The sequence below is a fragment of the Engraulis encrasicolus genome, chromosome 1, assembly GCF_034702125.1.
Source record: "Engraulis encrasicolus isolate BLACKSEA-1 chromosome 1, IST_EnEncr_1.0, whole genome shotgun sequence".
Taxonomy (NCBI): Eukaryota; Metazoa; Chordata; class Actinopteri; order Clupeiformes; family Engraulidae; genus Engraulis; species Engraulis encrasicolus.
In genome coordinates, this window is record NC_085857.1 from 49,849,533 (window position 1) to 49,874,577 (window position 25,045).

The 25,045-nt window shown below is 42.4% G+C and overlaps 1 protein-coding gene across 1 annotated transcript in view; it reads right to left on the bottom strand.

The window, feature by feature from the left end:
• Positions 1 to 25,045, bottom strand: part of LOC134457968 (adhesion G protein-coupled receptor E3-like) — a 40,780-nt gene that overhangs the window by 12,783 nt on the left and 2,952 nt on the right. Inside the window, exons 3-6 of the mRNA XM_063210022.1 lie at positions 9,823 to 10,003; positions 8,105 to 8,224; positions 7,827 to 8,008; positions 5,934 to 6,095 (exon numbers count right to left, since the gene is read on the bottom strand). Of these exons, the coding sequence (XP_063066092.1) occupies positions 5,934 to 6,095; positions 7,827 to 8,008; positions 8,105 to 8,224; positions 9,823 to 10,003 (645 nt within the window). The remainder of the gene's footprint in view (positions 1 to 5,933; positions 6,096 to 7,826; positions 8,009 to 8,104; positions 8,225 to 9,822; positions 10,004 to 25,045) is intronic.

The window sequence follows — 25,045 nt, forward strand, 5'->3', positions numbered from 1 at the left end:
TACTGCTAGCTGTCTTTTCTGAATACATTTTAGCCATTATTTAATATGTAGATGTGCCAGAAATGTGGGAAACATGAGTTTTTTAGAAAAGTGATATGAAGGGAAGATGCCTAATACCTGGGTGCTAAGTCATTGGAATACACAGACAGGTGTGTACACCTGTAGGCTATCTGTGTTTGTGTATACGAGAATCATATCGTCGGCTTGCTACCAAAACCGCCTAAGTCCGAATTTGGTCGAAATGAGATTTTTGCATAAACTTACTCCCCTACCACAGCTGCATCACCCTGCCTTTGCGCCAGGGTCATTGATCAATCACAACAGTCACCAGAGTCAAAAATCTGTATGTATAAAGTCACACACTGGCTATGAGAAAATGAATGACCAGGGACGTAGCTATAGGGAGGACAAGGAGGGCATTTGCCTGTAGGCCTAGGGCCCTCCTGCAGGTGGCAGGGGTAGGGGCCCTATTATGACCTTGGCAGATGGTATGGGGGCCCTATCTATTCATCCTGGGGCCCTGTGCACAATTGTTCTGCCAATGTGAATGACTTGGGTAACTTGACTTTGCCATTTTTTATGCAGGAAACAGTTCATTTACATCTGTTAAGCGTTTTTTTTCTCTCTCTCTCTCTCTCTCTCTCTCTCTCTCTCTCTCTCTCTCTCTCTCTCCTCTCTCTCTCCTCTCTCTCTCTCTCTCTCTCTCTCTCTCTCTCTCTCTCTCTCTCTCTCTCTCTCTCTCTCTCTCTCTCTTCAAAGACAAAGGCCATGCTTCAAAACTAATCTTGTTACTACACAATGGTTGTAGCCTTAACACAAGTTGAGCAATTACTAATCATGTGCTTTATTTGATGTTATCACAGGTTTGTAAAATAGTGTCATAGACTGCCTCCTCTTATGACAATCTGTTATTTAATACATCTAATGTTTCATAATGTAGATTTTGGACAGCATTGACTTGATGTCACTAATGCAATATATTATTGCATATGCAGTAAAATGACCACCTCCAATGTGTAAAGTATCAAGTAGTGGTTCTATACCATATTCTGAATGTCACGGTTATGGCGTTGAAGTGGGCGGGGCACAGTTCTATGACCAGGTTACCTCGGTCATGGGCAAGGTTGGGAGGGTGGGGCAGTTCTATAAGCATGGAAAAGAGCAGAAGTTAACCAAAGATGATACACAAGGAGGAGACAGTTCGTGAGGAGATACAAGGACAGAGAAGTGCCCCACCCCTTCATCCTCCTCCATGACTGATGGGACCTCAACATGGAGATTGGACGCCACTGCATGGCTTACTCTGTGTGGCACTGCAATCTGGTTCTGTCCTGATATGAGCAATGAATGTATTACCATTGTGGCAATTGCACTGGCACCATGACAAAAAGAAGTCTTATTTGGATGAGAATGTAATTAATGTTTTTATTGAAAGCTAATATGACTGAAAGTGCTTGAAAGAAAAAGAAACCCGTGAAAATCTGTTGTTAGACATGCGATTTACCAGCATGCTAGATTGTTACAAGGTCTACATTTTTTTTTAATCATTCACCATCTCCAGGATTTAAGTAATAATAATAGAAAGCAAAAGATTTTTTTTTACAAAATAAATAATAGTATAACTATCAATATGATGTGCAGTGCATTGTTCTTGTTGTGCTGCATCAAATAATTTATCTTAACAAGTTTGGTTTTCCTTAGGAGCCATTTCATGTTTGACTTGCAGCTTCACTCAAAATAAATAAAGAAAATAAATTAACATCTTAGACAGGTACTGTTTGTAGGGGACCAATGTCACAGACAGGATGACAGGATGATGCAGATGTGATAGGGGAGTAAAGTTCTGCAAAAATCTCCTTTGACCAAAATTATTAGGGGGGACTCACAATTGCTCTTTGCCCAGGGTGTCAGATTTCCTAGAACCGCCACTGATGTTTGGCGCCCCCTTTGGCACCTAGTTTTTCCCTGTTTTCCGAAAACCCCAAAATCGGACTTAGGCGGTTTTGGTAGCAAGCCGACGATATAGTGATTTGAGATGATAAAGACAAGTTTCACTGAAGCCCTATTGCAGATTTTCAACGTTTCTACAAAATTATCAGAAATGAACTTCAAAGTTTCTGCATCAGAGACTTAGGTGTCTGAGAGTTAATCAAATTATTTTCTACCATCTGTGTTATGTAATTTCAAATTTCAAAGTTCAAATTGAACTCACACTGCACATTAAAGAGTTACTTCCATACTAAAGTCCAGTCACTGTAATGTTGCAATGCTGCTAAGAACTTGCTACAATTCACACATATAACAATGCTATCAAAGGTGCTGTACAGACATTCTTTTAAAATACTCATTAGCATATAGTCTATTCCAACACAAAGACAGCAATTAGCATATGCCAGTGAATATTTACTGACTTTAGACATGAGGTTTGAGTTGAATTCACAGGAATTAATCATTAAGCTACTTTCATTTACCACCAAAAACGAATCTGTTGATTTATCACATGGGATATACGTAGAGCTAGATTATATAGTACTGGAAAATCTTAAATGGCACACAGCTAACTTTTCATTAAAAGGAAAACGAAATGAGTCTTGACTGAAATAAGCTATTATTAGATGTGTCCTAGCATCTCTATAAGAGGGTCTGTCTGTCCGTCCATCCGTCCGTCCGTCCGTCCGTCCGTCTGAAACGCATTTGTCTGAAACGCATTCCTTCAATTGTTCCTTACTGTGGCCACAAGGCGGCAGAGTTGCCATTTTGGACCGGAGCGAATGCGTGCAAGCCAATTGTTCCTTACTGTGGCCACAAGGTGGCAGACTTGCCATTTTGGACCGGAGCGAATGCGTGCAAGCCAGAACATATTACCAAACAGGCAAGACGGCTGATGGCATTGTGAGACAACTGAGGGGGGCATTCAATTTTCGCTATTGTTTTGCGTTTGGACAATGGGAGGCAACTTTATTTTGGTTCGTCAGAAACTCGCGGAAATGAACGATTTAGAAGTCGGCAGTCAGTTTTTGACACAGATGTTTGTGCTCGGATAGAGAGGCGTTTGCATTGCATAACGCTCCACGGCATGGAACCGTAGTTAGTTGACAGGCGACCCGCAGCGCATACAGCTCTTCCTCTAAACGTTGACCTGTAACATTTGGTTATAGCTTTTCTCCTTTCAAAACATTTACATTTTCCTTTGTGCGTGGATAGAGGGGCGTTTGCATTGCACGCTCCACGACATGGAACTGTAATTAGTTGACAGGCGACCCGCAGCGCAGCTCTTCCTCTAAACGTGGACCTGATTTGGTTAGCTTTTTTTCTGTAATAACATTCACATTTTCCTCCGCTTTTCTCCAGTCCACAAACTCGGGTTCAGAGGTCTGTGTGCTACGAGCCTCCCTTTTAATAGGCTATTCCCAGCGAGTTTACTTCTGCCTTTTCAGTAGTCAGTTTGCGCTGCGCACTGGAGCATGGTGCTCGAACTACAAGTAGACATCTGGGCCATTTGACATACGGTGTGTCAGCCTACTCGTAACCTACAGGGAGGTTCTTTCGTTGGCGGGCTCGTGCCCCACAGGTGCTTTTCGCTGCGCTCAGAGAGAGCACAGGACATAACGCGTCTTTCGTAATTGCTTTGTAGTCGTTTGAATTTGGTAAACTCTGGCACGGGAGCTCACTGCTTTGTGCCTTGACGGTGAAGCTGGTTTTGAAAAATAAGCGCATAATTCACCTAAAGGGTGAACCCATAAGCACATGATTCACCCAAACGATTTTATTTATTTATTATTTGTCGATGTTTAGATTCTTTCCCACATGCACATGATGCTGAAATGGCGTGATACTAAAGGTTGATACTAATAAACGTCTGGTCATTTGTAATGTAGCCTACTTCATCTATGTGAAATTTGAAATCATATGGTTCTTTTCCAAATCCAAGAATGATAAGCTTATTATAGCCATGTCTTGCCATTTTGCTGCCTGCCACATTATTTGGAGTGTCCATGATGACCAATAAACAAAAAGTACATCCTCAGGGGGGCGTTGACAGGTTAGGAGGAGGCCAGGGGGGTGTTTGGGGGGGGGAAATTGCATTGTTGGAACTGGCATAGAGGGACGCATCTGTTGTCCGCCTGTCGGCCTTGTTTTTCTAATGCTTTTCTTCTTCAGGATGGAAAAGCACACATCTGCCATTCACATTGCCGTCAGACCGTACAACACAGAGAATGTGCATACCACTGGACAGACGTCATTCTAAGCTTTGGAATGGTACCCCATATGCCCCAATTCCCGAGGGTGGTGTGTACACAAACTTGCATCAAAATGTGTGTGGGGAAAATGGTTATCCTTTCTTCATTTGCGGGCGATCTATGCGCTTCGTGTAACGCGAGTGGGCGGGCTACTGTCCATTTTCTGGGGGAGCACTTGGGGTAACCGATCAGATTTCAGGGGGGTCAAATGCTACCCTAGCCACCCCTGTAGCTCCGCTCCTGAGTGCAATATCTATATTTTTTCATAATTTTGCAGAGTCCTCTGAGTTAATGTCAATCCTGTTACTGAGAAAAAGAAACCCCTGTGAAATAATGGTTAATTCCCAGAATTACACAATTTCCAGGAGGTTACATCACATAAAAAGAAGTAATATACAGTCTTATTTAGCATGAAATTTTGATATTTTATTGGACCTTTGGGGGTGGTGACTTTTACAGTGTCCTTCCTGTTACCGCTTTTTAACCCATTACTTAAAAATATATGGTTTCTATATGGATACTCACCAAATTCACAGGTTATATTATTTCAAACTATATGACTAGGAACAAAATATTCTTTCAAACTATATGGCTAGGAGCAATAAGCCTGAAATTGTCATTGACGTAACATTGAGGACAATTTCAGGCTTATTTGGTCCTAGCTAGCTAATGTTCAAGGTCACAAGGGCAGACATCATATAGTTTGAAAGAATATTACTTGTGAATTTGGTGAATATCAATATAGAACCGATATCTTTTGACAACATTGCTAACTACTACATTACTCCTAGAACAACATAAAAATGTGAAAATAATGTGATTTAATCTATAATTACATATAATTACATATAAAAGACAGCTTGAAAGACAAGTTTTAACTATGAGGGACAGGCCAAAATCCCTGTTTTGTCCACAGACAAGCAATTTATATTTATTGCCTTATTTTTAAGATCGAGTTGTCGACAAAATATGTGTCAATGTTGTGCTTTAAAATTATGCATGTAATTATGATTGTAATGATTGTATGGCCATTTATCTCTGGGACATGTGGATTTGGGAATATGTACCGATTCGGCGGAATGACCCACATGCCATAGATTCCGAACACTAGATATCTTTCTGACTTCTCCTCTCTATTGGAATGCATAGCTTAACTTGGTCGTCAACATATTTGTACATATCTTTACATGGTTTAATAGGCGAAAAGCCGACTGTTGACTCCGTCAATCAGTCTGGCAAAAACCAAGAGCAATCCGTCTCCGTGGGTGGTGGGAGATGGTCTGATCTTACTCTGCCATTTACATTCATTGGAGTCCCGAGTTCAAATTAAAACCCATATTATGCTTTATTAGCATGACTGTTACGATATAGCATCGCAAAAGCATATAAATAACAAAACAAAAGTGTGAATATAGTTACCTTAACCAATCAGTAACGGACCTCGCGGGTGAGTTCTGCGTCACCACTCTCAACTGTTTTCTGATTGGCTAAACACTAAGAGAACCGAGCTTGAGGCTTTTGCCAGACGATGAGCGGAGCCAAAAACTTTGGGTGGAGTACTTTGGATGGCGTCGCCAGGCTAATGGTTTAAAGTTATTGTATGAATATCAATTGGCGACAGAGCAATATCTGAATCATCCTGTAGGTGGCATATCTATGAGAACATGCAAGGAGGACATTAAGCTAACTCACCTCTGGGGGGTGCTCGGTCTGCATGATCAAACTGAAGGTGGAGAAGTGCACACATGTGCAGATGGTGTGGGTGGAGTTGGTGTCGGTGACATCACAGCCATCCACCAACCAGGCGCTGCCGTTCCAGTAGACACAGGACATCTGGCCCAGTGGATCCGCCTCCTGGGGACAAGGAAAATGGAGAATGGCATTCCATTCAAGACTAAATCCATTTGTCAGTTTGACGCAAGCCGTACCAACGCATTCAATTCAATGAAATGCGGCATATCGTCGTAACCGGACTCGCAAAGCATGTTGGGATTCCGGCACGGCGAGCGTGAGTCCGGTGGCACGTCAAAAAGTTGAGCTCTCCCGAAAGTTATGTAAATTAGCAGCGGCTGACGGACTGCGTCATCCAATGACTGTTGAGCACATGAAGATGTCCCACGATACCTGTGATCATCACGAAGGTGCATTTCCCTCCGTAAAAGTAGATTTTTGACGTCTATCGAACTTTTGGATGTACAAAATATAGACTACAAGCATTTATGTTGCACGTGCTTATGATGCCTGGGTTCAAAAAATGATTATGTTCGATTTCGACCATAAGCATAACAACACGAGGTGAAGCTGTGTGTGAAAAAAACGCATGTGCCAAGGTCCGAATTTGGTCGAAATGAGATTTTTACATAAACTTACTCGCCTACCACAGCTGCATCACCCTGCCTTTCCGCCAGGGTCATTGATCAATCACAGCAGTCACCAGAGTCAAAAATCTGTATGTATAAAGTCACACACTGCCTATGAGAAAATGAATGACCAGGGACGTAGCTATAGGGAGGACAAGGAGGGCATTTGCCTGTAGGCCTAGGGCCCTCCTGCAGGTGGCAGGGGTAGGGGCCCTATTATGACCTTGGCAGATGGTATGGGGGCCCTATCTATTCATCCTGGGGGCCTGTGCACAATTGTTATGCCCTATGTAATTGTTATTACTTCTTTACAGCTGAAGACTGAATGGCCCCATCTGCATTGACAGATCCATCTGCACAAAGAGGCTACAAATGAGCCTCATTGGTTCCATATAAGTTTAATTTGAATTTGCATAGTAAAGGGCTGATTAGACTTTTGCATCTGCGCACCTCAATTGTCGATTGGGTCTGGTCTCTAACCAGCTCCACGTTTATGCATCTGCGCCCGAGGTCTCGCCGTGAGCCACATTTGAAATAGCGCGATTCCTTCACTACATTGCTTGCATTATTAAGCAATGTTGCTTTCTAGCTCAGCTAACTAAATATTTTCATAAAAACTGTAGGCAATGTACCTGACTTTATTTGACATTGTTATTTGATGTACCCAGTCTGTTTTCACATGCAGAAAATGCAAGCATGGAAACAGTTGATGGTGCCGATGTGTGTTTACATTCAGTGAACAACAGGCTACGGTAGTCAGACTACAGGCATGCCACGAATGTTCAACTGGTGCATTGTTTGTTACTTAGCTTGTAGCTTCGTGTATTTACACATATTTACACATAAGGCATTGATATAGTTTTTAACAGAATACAGATTTGCTCTCTAAAACTACCGGCATTGCACTACCACAAGAAGAAGGAGGTAGTGACACGACCAATTGCCATGCCTTTTAGTCTGCGTCCTCCGCGTCCATCCAACGGATAATCAGGATTTTTTCGAGGCGCTCGACAACGGGCGCAGAGCCTCTGCGCGGGGGACGTGGTCACGCACAGACACAGGACGGACGGACGCAGAGGCTATGCGTCCGAAGCATAAATCAGGCTTAAGCCCTTGTTTTATGTAATGAACAGTTTTGCATGTGAGGCAACATGGGACCATATTAATAGGCCTACTACATTATTATCTTACAAGAATTTACAGTAGCATTGTCTGGATTACTGACCTGACTGTGTGTAATAGTGAAGTTGGCTGGGCTTGTCAAGGCTTTGTTTTTCGTTTTTGGCAGGGAGGCCGATAACACAGGTGACATCATGGTCTTCACTGTGTCATTGATGGTGTGGAAGAAGGCTGGCTTCAGAATGGAACTCATCGTCTTTAGGGTTGTCAAGGCAACAGCTGCCGATCCTGACAGAAAAAAAACCCAGTTAGCTGGTTTAGTTACAGTAGATCTACGATTACCACACTAACTGCACTCAACAATGATTCAAAAGCTATACCCACCACTGTTGTTTTTTGCAATGCCAATGAGGTCAATATCCAGAATTATGAATTTGTTTTCATTTTCAACCTTGGAGATGTCCTTCTCCGAGGTGTTGTTTCCGATGGCAAACGTGCTAACATCTGAAAGAGAAAACAAACAAACAAACAAAGAAAAACTCATCACAATTATTTTTTATTCTAAGTTCAGTCTAAGTGTAGTGGAGAGCTGTTGAGATAAAGAAAGGGATGTGAGAGAGGGAGAGCAAAAGTAGTGTTGAAACCTATATTTTTGGTTCTGAATGATGTGCTACTTTTGGTAAAAGGTTAGTTACTCCAGGGAGTGAAGGAGAAAGGGGGAAGCTGAATGAAAGAGCGTGAGGCTGCACCTGTGGTTTTGGTTTAGACTGACTTCTGTGCAAGGGTAGGGTAGAGTAAGAGAAAGAAAGAGAGCGGTAGAGGGAGAGTTGGATATAAATAAAAGAGAATGTGTTTACAGTACACTTGTGGTTTCAGTTTGGACTGACTCTCTGCTCTGAGGAAAGGTAAGGCAGAGTTAGCGAGAAGGAGACAGAGAGAGCGTTGAGGGGGGAAAGGGCTCAATGAATGAAAGAGCTAGTGGCAGCACCTGTGGTTTTAGTTTTGACTGACTCATTGCTCTGAGGAAATGTAAAGGAGAGTGAGAGAAAGAGAAGCGATGCGTGAAAGAAAGTCTTCGCTGCACCTGTTGTTTTGGTTATGACTTACTCACTGTTTTGAGGAAAGGTAAGATAGATGGAGAGAAAGGGGGCCATTCATGAAATAGAGTCTTTGCTGCACCTTTGGTTTTGGTTTTGACTGACTCCCTGCTTTGAGGAAAGGTGAAATGGAAGTGAAAGCTCAACTGGGAAACTCCAACTCCAATTGTTGTTGTGACAGAGCACTCCACAAGTGAACACTGCACAGAACGAAACTGTATTTATGCCTCACCTGTGCAAGGGGGCAGCCCGCAATGGCATCCGTAAGGTACCATCCTCATGGTACGTCAGTCACAGAAGAGGATGGGGGAGAGCACTGTTAATTACTCGCCCCACCAACATGGCTGGTTGGGAGTCGAACCGGCAACCTTTGGGCTACAAGTCGGACGCCCTAACCACTTACTCATGACTGTCTGTAGAGGAGAGTGAGAGAAAGGGGGTGATGTGTGAAAGACTTTGGACCTTGTGGTTTTGGTTTTGAGAATGTGTTCCATTTGAACCTTTGAAGTTATTTCTTCTCTTCTCTTTTGGTATGTGAATTACGCTTGTGGCTGTTGGCCACCTTGAGCCATATCTTCCCCTCAAACAAATGCTAAGAACCTTTTGGCCACTATGAATGTTAATTCTTATCCCTGGGGGGCAGACTATCAGTCTACCACCACCAGGTGAGAAGCCATCCTGTCTTTATTAGAGATAGCCTCCTGTAGTGTCTGGCTCCGTCTGTGCTCTTGATTGATGGGTAGAAGATGGCATGGTCTTACCATTGGTAACAAAGAAACTCTTAACTTGTTGAATTTTCATTTTGAGGCTGTCCCACTGGGACCTGCCCCCTGGTCTTGAACTGCATATATCGTTTGTATACTTCTGTGTAATTTAGAGATTGTTGCTGAACTGCTTGTAACCTCTCTCCTTTGATGCATCATTGCAAGTAATAAAGCCTGGATCAAGATTGACTTTCATACACCGAGTCTTCAGAATTCTGTAGTATAAAAATTACTATCACACCTGTGGTTTTGGTTTTGACTGACTTCTTGATCTGCGTCTCGGTTGGCTCCACCAGCGTCCCCACCAGCTTCTCTGAGGAGTCCAGCATTTCATTGGCTGCAGCTGCCACCTTCTCCTCACTGGCCTCCTCAGACACTTCTGGCAGGGTGGTCTCCAAACTCTCCAGCAGAGACTCCACTTCCTGCAGGACAGTCACATGTTTTACTCTATCATGAAGTGAAGGAAAACCACAAAGTGATCAGGAATTGCAGAACTTGGACTCCCTCTTTTTGGATGCAACATTTTACATAGTTGGACTAAACAGGCAATTGTTCAGCTTGGTGCTCTCCCAAATTATCAGCTCAGTTTTTCAGAAACGCACACTGAAGAAGACGTGCGAGCGAAACGTGCTTGTGCAATAAAAACACGATATGTAAGGTGCTGCCTCTTTTCTGAAAAATGGACTAAACATAGTACAATTTATTGAAGACGGCCAACAAATACCCCATTGGATGGTGGTACGTTCAAGCACACAAGAACACTATGTTATTCTTCCACTGATATTGTTCAGACCAAAGTAACTAATCCTAAGTGATCTCCAAACTGCCAAGCAGAGACACACATTTCACAGAATTAACAAACATTGCAGACATATGAAGACACTGTGCAAGATATTTAGTTCTTTATTTCCAGAATGTATGCTACCCATTTACTAATGTTACCTGTTTCATGATTACTTACCACCACCATCAAATTCTAAGTGTAACAGGTGGGACTGTCACTGTTGTCCCTTGATGGCTTCCATAGCCGGTGATGTCATCGAACTCAGCTTGCTGCTGATTGGCTAGCCAGTTAGTGGTGGCTAGGGCATCAGTTTTATAAAAACAGCCAGAATGGGTAGACTCGCTGGAACTCTGGATTTGTTTGTGTTCTGTGCTGTGCGTGTGTGGTTGCTGGGTAGGCTGAGGTCCGACTGTTTCCAGCCTACCGAGACTAATGTCCCCTCTGTGAATGTTTGAGGTATGTGCGTGTAAACGGTATATTAGTGATGGGAAAATAAGGCTTCCTGAACCAATGAGGCTTTCAGGCAAAAAGGTTCGAAGCATTCGAAGCATTTTTCGAATCCTCATTTCTCACTGGCGCCATCTGGTGTGCAATGAAATGACACGGCAGGCATTGATTTCATTTTAACTTTTTTCCCCTTGTGTCTTATTTGTATTCATTCCGTTTCAATAAATGTGATGGGGTGTGTGTATGGAATTAATGACTCGTGATTGTGGAACACTCAAATCAAGTTTAACGCTGACCCTGTGTTATCGTGGAAGTGAGAGAGAGCATCATTTTGTGGAGGTCGGCGCGCGACCGGGAGTGATCGGCCATAAACGCAACACAATAAGCAGCCAATTAAAGGGTTTATGAAACGAAAACAAACGGTCATTCCCATTAAATCCTTGTTTTTTTCTGATAGCATCGATGAGACTTTCAACCCAATCATCCTGGAGGAACTTGTGAAAATGGCAACTCAAAGTGTGAATTCTGTGAAATTTGGTTTGACTAATGAGTAGCGCTGATCTAAAACCCGGAGGATCCGGTTGGAGAGCCGGATCAAGACCTCATCCGAACAGACCGGATGGCTGTCGTGCATTGATCCGCCAAAGGCGGGTCAGACGGCATTTCATTAATATGTCAACAAAATGGCAGTTACAGCGCGACAAATTGTGAAACCGGAATATATCCTCTTTAGTTGACTACAACAGCCATTCTCTAATCTCCCCAGTATGCTGTTCAGTCACGAACACTCACTGAGTAAAACTGAACCAACTCCCGCCTCGTCATTCATCGAGCCTGTTTGATCCGTCCAGCCTGTTGTGGCCAATTGAGTCGCGGATCCCCGCTCCCTATGTGTGTGCTTCTGACTCTGTTGAAGTCTACATTTCTAAATGTTAACAGTGCTCTGCCAACGCTTCAACATCTCAGTCTGTAGGCTACTCTTAGGGAAATTATAGTCTACAGACGTGACTCTACTATCACTCACTGCGTTACAGCATACAGTCTTTAAAGCCACTGCTGTCACTCCCCTCGTCCGAGTCACTCAGCAGCGGCGCCCTCGGCGACACGGTGAGACGAATCCTGAATGAGTTGTTGGTAGCAGCGAATCCCCTACGGATCGGATCAACGCTTAAGTTTCGTTTTTGCCACGAGTGTGCGAGTCGCAAGGCAACTCGGCAGCGGAAGCGAGTGGTCATCTGCTGCTCGCCTCCTGACTGTCCCTGCTCAACTAGACTTCTGCTCCCAAATATTTGACTTTTAGTCTTCTTAAATACAAACACACACATTATTTATTGCAAAATAAGGAACATGCCGTTTCACTGCTGCCAAAGGCTGTTCGAGTTGTGGGTGCATGTTTAGTGAGGAGAGACCCAGGTGGGTCGGATCTCAGCATGAGTTTAGGGACTGTGACATTCATAAAGTGAGTTTTGTTGATCAAACTGTCTTACTCTTTGATTTATCAACGTGAATTGATAAATGGAACAACAAAGGCGAGGCGCATAGCTACTTAACGGCAGAAACGTTTTAAAAAATACATTATTATTATTTATTTTTATTTATTTTAAATAAGTGATCCGTGTGATCCGAGTGATCCGTCTAATCCGGGTACCCTCCTTGGAATGATCCAATCAATCCGGGCGCCTCAAAGATTCGAGTTAAGCATCTCTACTAATGAGCTGGGCTGTGACATCAAAGAGGAGAGTCCCTGGTTTGCTAGTATGGCGATCTGAGAAAACAACACACATTTGATGGACCCACATCTTATAAAGGAACCAAAATTCTGATACAAACATCAGTGTGTTGAAAGACCACACATCCAACCTCATGAGAAAAAAAAGCAGCAGCACAAATCTATTTCAGAGGCACTGATACATCTGCAGAAAGTGACATGTCTGACAGGCGAAGTGACGATTGTTGACATAGCCTGACAGTTCTTCTTTTTTTTATGGTTACGGTTGCTAAGGGCGCTTTGCCATGACCCAAAGATGACATGGCGTGTGTATTTGTTGACAAATGGGGGGCATTTTGTTTCAATTGCGCGATATAGTGTGATTGAAATGCATGTAGGCTACATGCAAAAATATCATCAACTAGAGAAAAAACGGAGGTATTAGGCTGTTGGAAAAACACCCTAGATAGCCTGAGTCCTCAGCATATTTTCAGCGTTTATCATTATTATTATTTTTTGTGCTCAAAGTCACAGGCGTCGCGTGTCCCTCAGCCTGACTCTGAGGACGAGGTGTGTCCAGACGTCAGCCACACGTGCACCACAATACTAAAAACAAACAATCAATGCTTCAAAGTAGGCCTATGCTATGTGCATCTCCGTTTATTCGCCAAGCAGTAGCCCAGTCTGTGAGTTGGCTGTCCTCGACCGAGAGCACCACGCTGATGCGCGGATATCCTCCCAAAACCAATTTATTGACCAGTTGAATGGCAATCAACAAAAAGTGCATATCCCGAGAGCATTCGCATCGGTTTGGCATGTAATGTGCATTACCCTTTCCTAAAAACAACATACAAAGCAGATGGACAAGGTAAAACGAGTAGCCTAAAGCAAAGCAGTGCACTCACCTGTCTTCGTGCCCGAGCAGTTACAGGGGCAGTTTCAGTCTGCACGCCGGCGATGTCAATTGTTGGAACTGCTTGAGGCAATAGCATTCTCTTCAGTCCAACCATGCCCGCGATCTCCACATTTGTGGTGAAGCACGAGGGGTGGAAATGTGCCGAGCACAACAGTGACCACGAGCTTGCTTCAAAACCACGCCGGAATTGGATCCACAAAGCCCTAGCTTGTTTTAGCCTTCTCCTTGTCGGCCACAGTTCCATCATTCTTCACAGAAGGGAACTTGTGCAAAGATATTCCTTCTGTCAAGTAGCCATTTTTGCAGCTGGCACCATTCGGCCCTCCAGAAACACACTGCTTGACACTGCGCTTTGTTTTGGTACTAGCCGCCATTGATCTGAACAAGGTGGAATGAGGTGAACTCTCCCCTTCTATGTCATGCATATCATTTGCATAAAAAAAATTTTAAATGTCACGAAAAAAAGTAAACGTAACACTTTTTGGGAACGTTTTAACATGACTTTTAGGACAAAATATCACCCAGACAATATCCCATTTTATTCACAAGGCTTAGAACTTTCAGAATCTGTCCTGGAAATGTTCAAATTCCTTTACTTTGTTTTCGTTTCATAAACCCTTTAAACTTCCACAGCACTCTCCAATAACTGAGGTATAACTGGTTAGGAGCTAGCCTGATAAACCAGACTAAATGTGGATGTCTAATGTAGTCTGGCCTCGATGCACAATACATCCGAAGATTGTTGATGAGAACAACCTTCCCTCAAAACCCTGCCCGCTTTGATTCAAAACACATCTTTGCGTTGCAATTGGTTTGCCAGATTCATGGCATTCTGGCTTCATTGAATCATTATGCGAGGCCAGACCCACCCGCAGACAAAACATTTTGCCGTCCAGCGGGTGGCGCTGGTTCACCAGGCTAGTTAGGAGCCTGTCTTTAAGACCCTTGTAGTTGGCCTTGCAGCTGCCCGTCCACAAACTTGACTTACATGTCACCACGCAGGACGCAATTAGCGTTACGAAATTGAACTTGTAGTTAATATTACTGCATTGAGTTTTTTCACTTTCATATTTTTTAATATAAGGTTAATATTTAGGCAATCATGCCAAATGCTTTATACATTATTCAAAATGTTGTTGGTTTATTTTACAGCTGTATATATGCCAGGTTTTTATTGATGTTACAGTCACACCGCAGGCTATTTGACATATAAACCTTTCCATAAATCTGAACAAAAATGTTTCTTCTCATGTAAGACTAATCTGAAACATGATGTGCCACATGTTCTTTCATTTACGTGTGTTTTCAAGAGGAAAAATATCCATTTTGTAGGTTTTTAACTAATGTTACGTAAAATCAGGGCGTCATGTCAACCAGTAGTTTTGGGTAGGGTGCGCACATCCAAAAACACTTGTTGCAGGTGCCAGACAAAAAAATCAGATAGAGCGTGTTGGCACTAGGGCCGACTTCAGGCAACTCCACAGGCCGACAAGGATTGTCCTTAGTATAAAAACCCTTTATTAATCCATGGGCATTGTTACAAAGATAAAACCGCCAACCGGTTTCAACCCGCACTGGGTCTTCATCAGGGCGTAAACAGAGGAGGAGTCCCATGGGTGACCTATTTATAAGTTCAGGGGGTCACATGGTTACCTCGGTGATGATTGACCTTTCAAAAATTAGTTAAAATAGAAATATATTTAAAGAATATAGTCCATTCTGGGTGTGTAAAATAAACACCATTTCATATGAACATTGCACCAGTGTTAATTTCGTCAACCATGACTATGACTAAAATATTTCGTCAACACCCCTTTTTGATTTCCGTCATTTAGACTAAGACTAAGACTAAATTGGAAAGGCAATGACTAAATATGAATAAAACTAAAATTGATTTGCGTCACTGTGGCTAAGACTAAGACTACAATTTAAAAAGCTGACGAAATTAACACTGGTGTTAAATAAAATAGAGAAAAAAGAGAACCAGTGTTTGAAGAAGTTTTATTCTGTACAGTGTGATATATTTTAAAAAGAGAAGCAGTGTGCAGAGAAGGTTTATTCTGTACAGTCAATCATAAATGTAAAAAAAGAGAAGTAGTGTGTGGAGGAGTTCTATTATGTACAATGTTGACTAAAATGACTAAAATGATGAAAAATTGACTAAGACTAAAATTGATTTTCGTCATTTAGACTAAGACTAAATTGGGAAGGCAATGACTAAAATATGACTAAGACTAAAATTGATTTTCGTCATTGTGACTAAGACTAAGACTAAAATTTAAAAAGCTGACGAAATTAACACTGCATAGCACAATGTATCATGGAATAACCAGCATAATCACAGCAGTTAAATTCTATTCATTCACATAGACATGTTCATGGGCACAAACATAACCATTTCAATTTTCAAGGAAACTTAATCAAAATCATAAGATAGTTACAAAAATGGTCTGAAATCTATCTCTTCGTTGAGACCAGGGGGGCGCATTGCGTCAAGTTTGTGAATCCAGTAAGTTTCACGCTGGAGAAGTAACTTAAGCCGATCACCGCCTCTAGGTGGCGTTTGGACATGCTCCAATGCCTCTACTTGGAGTAAACCTGCATCTCCATTATGCGCACTGTTGAAATGACGCGCCATCGGGTAATCCTCATTATTGCAACGTATTGCGTACTTATGTTCCGCTACTCTATCCTTGAGGCGCCTCTTGGTTCTCCCGACATAAAAATGATTACAAGGGCATATGAGGCGATAGACAACATAAGTAGTATTACAGTTCACAAAGTGTTTGATTTTGTGTTTCTCATTAGTTTTAAAATCAGTGAAATCTTTGTGCTGCTTAATGTTACCACAATGGTTGCAGTTGGATTGCAAAGACTTAAAAGTTCCAATAGGCTTCTTTAACCAATGTTCCTTCTTTCTGGCAGGGAGATAGCTGCCCGTGAGTCTATCCTTCAAGCTTGGGGCGCGCCTGTAACAGAACAAAGGAAAGTCTTTAAACGTATCATGCAGTGTTGGGTCGCTTTTTAAAATGTCCCAGTTGGACCTTATGATGCGTCTAATCTCTGGTGCGTGTGTACTGTATCTGGTGACAAAGCAGACGCCAGTATTTTTCCTCTTTTTCCTTTTGGTTGACGGCTGCAGTAGGCTACTTCGATTGGTGGAAGCTGCCTTGGTCCTAGCAGCAGACACCACTGATCTTTTGTAAGACCTCTCATGGAATCTCTTTGACATACGGTCAGACTGTTCACAGAAGTCCTCATCTTGATCACAAATCCTTTTGAGACGTTGAAATTGCCCGTATGGGATATTGTCCTTCAAGTGCTGAGGGTGATATGACTGGTAATGTAAAATGGTGTTGCGATCAGTGGGCTTTCTGTATAGTGTAGTGTGTAGCTGGTGGTCTTTTCTGTATACAGTCAGGTCTAGGAAGTTGATTTCATTTTCCGAATGTTCTAATGTCAGTTTTATGTTCTTGTTGGTGTTGTTGAGGTAATTATGCATTTCTCTTAAGTCCATCTCGGTGCCTTTGAACAGGATCAGAGTGTCATCAATAAATCTACAGTACAGCTTTATGTTGTCTTTAAAGCGATTTTTTCTGCATTGAAAACGTATTCCGATTCCCAAAGTCCCAAAAATAAGCATGCGTATTCCGGGGCAAAAGATGCGCCCATGCTGGTGCCTTTGCGCTGTCTATACATTACGTCTTGAAATAGAAACACATTATTGTGGAGTACCCAACTTGTTAGTTCTGTAAGGAAACTAGAAGGGGGTGTCATCTCCTCTCTCTCGGACAGGTAGTGGTTCACTGCTCTTAATCCTTCGGTATGGTCAATGTTGGTATATAACGATTCTACGTCCATTGTCACCAGATAGTTCCAAGTTGTGTCACTAAGATTGTTAATTTTATTGAGTACATCCGTTGTGTCTCTGACGTATGAGGGCAATTTGTGTACATAGGGTTTCAGGTAGTGATCGATAAATTGGGAGGCTGGTTCCGTCATACTCCCATTGGCTGCCACTATGGGCCTTCCTGGTGGGCTGTCCCTGGGTGCTTTATGTACTTTGGGCAACATGTAAAAAGTGGATATGACAGCATGTTCATTGTGCATGAAGGCATATTCTTTTTCCGTAATCCACCCGGCCAATTTTGCTCTAGTTAAGAGTGTGTTGAGTTCTTTCTGCATGGTTGGCAACGGGTTGCTGGACAGTTCGGTGTAATATTCCGTATTGTGTAGTTGACGTTGCGCTTCCCTCAAGTATTTATCGTAATGCCAAACAACCGTAGCTCCACCCTTATCCGCTTTTTTAATTACTATTTCTTTATTCTGTTGCAGGTCACGTAGAGCCTGTTGTTCAGGAATGGTTAGGTTTTTTCTAGGTGTTGGGTTCGGTGTTGCAAACAGTCTTTGGACGTCATAATCAACTTTTTTTGTGAAGGCCAATAGACTTGGGTTGGTGCTTAGTGGGAAAAATGTAGACTTGGGTTTGAATTTAGTTGTGGAGGACAGGGTTTCGACACTATGATCTTGTGTATCCTGGATGTTAGGTCTCTGTGCATACCATGCCTTTAAATGCAGGTTTCTGTAAAATCTGAATAGATCAATTTTTGTATCAAAGTGATTTGCATGATAGGTGGGGGCAAACGATAAGCCTCTTGACAGTACCTGTATTTGGCATGGTGTGAGTTCTATTGGGGACAAGTTAATTACTGTGGATACTTCATCGGTGTTCGGTGTCTCAGGCCCGCTCTCGCCGTTGCAGTTTCCTTTGGCCTTTTTATCCTTCCTCTTTTTTCTTCTTCCTCTGCGCGTCTTGCGTATTGCGGTTGTTGATGTAATCCTGGCTTCGGTAGTGGCCATTCTTCCTCCAAAAAAGAGCGAGATGGTCTTCCTTGGTGGTGTGTAGAGGGTGTTTCGGGTTCAGAGCGTAGATCATCCTCACTGCTGGTCAGGTTGAAGGAGACGCGTCTTACGCGTGGGTTGGATGGAGTGCGCCTATGGGGGCGTGGATGTCTGGGTCGCTTCTCCCATTGGTACACCTGGTTACGTTTGTAGTCGTCCTCATCTCTCTTTAATTTCCGCATCTTGGCCTGTTTTATATTTGTTTCCAGTTTTTCCAAGTCCGTCTTTAGTTTCTCTTCATATGGGATCTGTGCGTCATTTGCTGGGGCCATGGAAGCTCTGAGGGTCTGGATGCGCTCGTTCACGGCTGTCCTCTCACTCTTCGCCTGTTTAATGAGTAGAAGCATTAGGTCTCTGGAACACTTGTTTAGAATGGATTCCCATGTTGTCTTGAATTCCTCGTCGTCGGTCGGGAAGGAGGGGAATTTGGCTATTCGTAGTCCTCTTGGTATCAATCCATCTCTCCAGTGGTCTGATAGAAAGACGATGTGCCAATGTAGTTTAAGGTCACGTTCCATCAGTTTACGTAAATCGTAGAAGGCTCCGTTTAGATCTTCTTCTGGGGGAGGGGTGTCAGTGTCTTCACGTAAAGATTCCGACACAATTATGTTGTTTCCTTGTTCGTTGGAGTATGAAAACGATGCCTGCGACATTTTTGAACTGCAGCTTTGGAACAACGCACTATGAATGGCGGGGCTGCTCAGTAGAAGTGTCAACTTGCGTCGGCATGTACTAACAGAAAAGGTTGACTGAGCGCTCTTGTTCTCTGAGCGCTCTTGTTCTCTTGTTCTATTTTACACACCCAGAATGGACTATATTCTTTAAATATATTTCTATTTTAACTAATTTTTGAAAGGTCAATTATCACCGAGGTAACCATGGGACTCCTCCTCTGTTTACGCCCTGATGAAGACCCAGTGTGGGTTGAAACCGGTTGGCGGTTTTATCTCTGTAACAATGCCCATGGATTAATAAAGGGTTTTTATACTAAGGACAATCCTTGTTGGCCTGTGGAGTTGCCTGAAGTCGGCCCTAGTGCCAACACGCTCTAAATGAAAGGACTTTAGTCTTCTTACTTCAAGAGCACCCACAGTTTGGAGTTTACTAAGTTGGAGAACAAGAGCGCTCAGTCAACCTTTTCTGTTAAAAAAATCAGATAGTTGAAAAAGGTAGGTCTGCACACTGCCGATAAGCTCCAAAAATAAACTTTCGAAACGTTTCGATCACACTGGATCTTCATCAGGCATATGGGTAACAGGAAGAAGCTGTGACTTATATCACATGATCATTCATACACCCGCCCAGGCAAGGCACCCAAGGGTGTCAATCAAATGGATTGACAGGCATCTTGGCCTGTGTCCATCATGCATCAGGCAAAACCAAAAACATTTGCAAGTTTCAAGAAACAAGAAATAAAAAATGTGAATAAAGTACATGAGCATATAAAGTACATTTCACATGTTTTTTTTTTTTTTTAAAAACAAACAAATCGGAGACAGTTACAGAAAAGGTTTTAGCTCAAAGTACATGTTCATCCCTTTAGGTGACATAGTATTTAAAGTGTATATATAAAAGGCTTCACGTCTAAGCAGTAAATTGTCAACGTCACCCCCTCGTCTAGGGATCGCAACATGTTCGATACCAATGTATTGGAGGGTTGCAAGATTGTGCTTGGCCATGTTGAAGTGAACTGCAACGGGGTTCTTCTCATCACGCAGCCTGCACGTAATGACTCCCTTGATTTTAAAAGACTTCCCAGATAAGGGTTGCTGGAAAAAAAACTCCTTTATGCGAAGGGTTCGAAAAAACTTCTGGAAATCCACGTAAGCATTGAATTCGTTGCAGTAGGTAGTTGGCACAAACGACAGGCCCAAGTTGAGCGCTGAGATGCATGCAGGCGATAGGTCCTTGTTCTGATCATGCGCCAAAAAGATTCCCTCCCGTCCCCGATGGCAATTACAGATGTGGCCAGTGTGCGCAATGCAACTTCACGCGAAAGTGCAACTCTTTCAACCACCCGCACACTGGGAAGTCTTTTAAAATCAAGGGAGTCATTACGTGCAACACAAAAAATGTCATTTATATGATAAAATGTCCCTGTGGTCTAGCCTATATAGGTAAAACAACGAGGTGCCTTAAAACGCGCATAGCAGAACACAGAAGTAACATAAGGCTGTGTGATGAGAAGAACCCCGTTGCAGTTCACTTCAACATGGCCAAGCACAATCTTGCAACCCTCCAATACATTGGTATCGAACATGTTGCGATCCCTAGACGAGGGGGTAACGTTGACAATTTACTGCTTAGACGTGAAGCCTTTTATATATATACTTTAAATACTATGTCACCTAAAGGGATGAATATGTACTTTGATCTAAAACCTTTTCTGTAACTGTCTCCGATTTGTTTTTTTTTTGTTTTTTTAAACATGTGAAATGTACTTTATATGCTCATGTACTTTATTCACATTTTTAATTTCTTGTTTCTTGAAACTTGCAAATGTTTTTGGTTTTGCCTGATGCATGATGGACACAGGCCAAGATGCCTGTCAATCCATTTGATTGACACCCTTGGGTGCCTTGCCTGGGCGGGTGTATGAATGATCATGTGATATAAGTCACAGCTTCTTCCTGTTACCCATATGCCTGATGAAGATCCAGTGTGATCGAAACGTTGCATTTTAAATAATAAAGTTTATTTTTGGAGCTTATCGGCAGTGTGCAGACCTACCTTTTTCAACGTCATGTCAACCACCCATTTGTGTCTGGGTAAGACTTGCCTTTTGGAATTCTACACCGTTTTTTTTGCTTTGCCCCGAAACAACCAACCTTTTGGAAACGACAACTTTGCCTTGGAACAAAAAAAAGGGTCATGTGCTCCATCATGTCGCTGCATGTTTTGGTAACATTGTTGCGAGGTAATTCGATTGGGTAACTTGGCATGTAGGCTAGACCACAAAGTTTAGGCCTACTCCTTCAAAGCACTAACGTGGGGGAAAGTGTCTGATTTCAGCACCACGCGCGTGGACAGCTCCTTTTTAGATTTAACAGCCTTATATGAATATGAAGTGAAATGTCGGCTGTCCTGATGATGACAGGGCTTCACAGTGTGAGTGCAGCATTCACAGAACACATATTTAATGACGCCAATGCAACAAAAGCATAATGCATCAATGCGGCATGTAGGAATAGCGGAAAAACGTACCGGTATTCCGACAATAGACATCAACGTCGGAATAGCGACATGTCGGAATAGCGACATGTAACCACTGATTGAATCACTTGCGTAGCTAGTAGCCTACACCTATGTTTGTGTGTACCGTGCATGCTGTGTTCCAACATAGGCCATTTGTTTCTGAGCCCGAGTGGTGAACACCTTTAGCTCTATCCTTTACTGGCAGCCTGCCCTGTTAGCCTGGCCTTGTCATCGTTTAGGCCTATCTGGTAGGCAATTTGTCTGTCTTTTATTTCATTTTGGCGGTGTAGATATTTAAGGTGTTGTGTATAAATAAAGGAAAAGAATTCTATTTTTGCACAAGGAATCCACGTCTCTGTCCCAGTCTGTCAGAACCTGTGTTTGCCCTAATCCATGTATATCTCTAGGGGCAAAATTCCCCCAGTGGCGTAGTCGTGTAATTGCAGGTATTCCACTTGATCATTATTATTTTGGGTCATCCCCTAAAGCGAGTAGCAGTCGGCTGCAGGCTGAAGCTGGTTGGACGTCCCCAGGGACATTCCAAACGGCGGACGTCCCCAGGGACGTTCCAAACGGCGGCCATATTGATAAGGTCAAGGCTCCCGTCCAAGTTGATAGCCATATTGATAGGGTCACCGGCACGAGCTCAGCCAGCCGAAGCAAGTAGCCGAAGCGGACAACGAACCTCGCAGACGAAATCACGGAAAATACAATGACAGTAAGTGAGAAATACACGTCCATGCTAACATGATATTTGTCATCAATGATGTTTTAATATTTTCGAACAGTGTTTTTTGTGTATTGCACATCGATATCGATATTGTTCGGCTGTCTCCTTGCGTTCGTTTGTTTGCTGGTGGCATGTACTTGAATGTGCTAGCCAGCCAGCCTTACTGACAAACCGCGGTTATCTCAGCTTTAGAAGTAGCCTATTTCGGCAAATGGAAATAAACACTTTAATTAACAGTTCCGTCGTGAACTAGCTGTATTCAAAGCTTTTAAAACCAAGAATGAGAGTGCCTTAGATTTGTTTCATTAAACTCTAATGTATTACACCAATGTCAACGAAAGATCCGATGGACGTGGTCGTTGGTCGCATATGCACTATGTTGCTAAACGATAACACGTGGCTAACTATTTGGCACATAGTTTGATGGCTATTCTTCGAGGCCGTTTCAAAGTGAAGTGTTTGCCATGTGTTAGTTGGCTATTCTTGCACGGCAGAGTGTCTTTATCGCGTGCTACGCGGCTTTTATGCCGACGACGACTGGCCCCTGGCTACTGCTGTGCTGGGAGTGTTATGTTCTAGATGGGGGGAGTTGTAAATAGCTGGGTGGGGGATGTATATTTCAGGGCAAATGTTCTGTTCTGTTGTCCCTCTTGTTTTGAAGAAAAAACTATTTATTTTTTTGTAAACAGCAAAACCTTTTTGTTTTCTTGAATGTTCTATTTAAATAATTCATAATAAATGACCATGATCTCTTTCAGAATCTGTGATGATATCCTAATCTTGTTGATTTCATCTAGCTGGTGCTATGGGGGAAGGGATGGTGGCCTCACCTCATAACCCGGATTAACAATTTCTTTGTTTTCAGAAACCAATTATGACCAATTATGTAATGATGTTTTAATTAACCGTGTTTTCATTTCTGTGTTAACTCAACTCTGAGCAGAGATGTCAAAAGTAAAAGTACTTTTGTGGTGTAATTACAACACTTGCACATGGTAGGCCTATTACATAGCTGTTACAGCATTTACTCCATTGTAACTAATGGGATAGATGAACTGTACTAAAAAACACTGAAAACCCACCATAAGGACCCACCATAAACTTGATCCAACCAGTGCACAGTTAGCTGATCGCCAGACAAGTACACAGATCTACTGTGTTTACTCAGATAAGTTACTTGTGTAGGAAGGAAACTTTGTTTCTTTTTTTTTTACTTTTACTTTTGACACCTCTGACTCTGAGTCACTTAATTAGTGCAGTATGAATGTTGTTTACCTCTTTCAGGTCAAGTCTGCCTGGAGATACAGAGCCACAAGGCCGCAGGAGAAGATACCAGGCGAAATGAAAGATGTGAATACGTGTTAGTGATTTGATGTATTTGGATAAGGCTTTGTGATTTGGTTGCATGGCGGTCTGAAAGAGTCACAAGGCCTAAAGATAAGACACGGTTTTGCACATGGGTGAAAATGTATGAAAAGTAAAGTTTTAATCTAATGTCTTTTTAGGTCGAAGATGCAGAATTCGATCAGAAAAACAGCTTGACGTGTTGCTGCACTTCCTTTCACCTGTAACCAAACTGTCAGTAAGTGGTTGATGCATGGTGTCACTAACTTGATATATTTGATTCTAGACACATCTGGAGGGTGGCCTGCATGATTAACATTTGTACACACATACAATCTCAATGTGGTTTTCTATAGCAGGATATGGATGCTCCATTTCAAAGTTGTGTGTTGCCGGTGGAGTGGATTGTGCTCTTGTGTGCAGGTGTGTGTTGGTGTTCCAAGCAGACGAGCAAGGCATGAGCATGAGGGCCATGGGCTAGACGTAAGGAAGCAGATGGGCAAGTCAAAGGCCATGAAGTAGGAACAATGGAGACCGTGGGCGAAGAGGAGGTGGCAAGATTATCGGAGTGACCCTATCAAGGCTCAAGATTATTCAAGCAACCCAACCTGCTTATTTTGAGATTTCATGTGCTAAGATTAATAAATCATCATTATTATACAAACAGTGTTCAACCTCTCCGTCTCAACTTCTTCCTAATGAACAATTCAAGTCTGCTTTATTAGTCAATGTCTTAACATGTGCTGGTCATATAAAGAAATGAATGCCTATACATATAGGCCTATAGACGTAAGTGCAAGACTGGGCAACAGAAAACTTGCACAGAGCAGGAACCAGCTAACAGGATTACCAACAGGATTGTAAAACAGTTAATAATTGTATGCTGCCATTGGTATAATAGTCATGATTTCATGAACCCAGTCATTCAAGTGTTATTGTGTAATAAGTTTGAGTAAAAAGTACTTAGTTACTTTTAATTAGCTTTCCTCTTGAGAATGTCATGTTTATTTTTCTTGAATATCGTCCTCCATAACCTCTATCTCTTGCTTGGCACCAGCCATCATCCAATACATTGATACAAGATGGTAAAATAGTGGAAATGCTGTGTGCCATGCTGCACAATCTTTCATTTCTGGCGGATTGTGGCATTATTTTGCATGGCATTTTCTCAGTCTAGTTTTTTTTACTCAGTACTCAGGCCAGGTTCCAGTGTAATTGAGTAAAGTACTTGGGTCAAAATGTACTCAAGTACAAGTAAAGGTATTATTTAAAAAGTACAAAGTATTCATAAAAGCTACTCAAGTACAATATTGAGTAAAAGTAATTAGTTACTTTTCCACCCCTGGTAATAACTTAATACACAAGGACGATGAGACTCGGGTATAAATGTCACAGTTGATGTTTGCATTGTAACTATCAACTGATTGACCCACCCCAG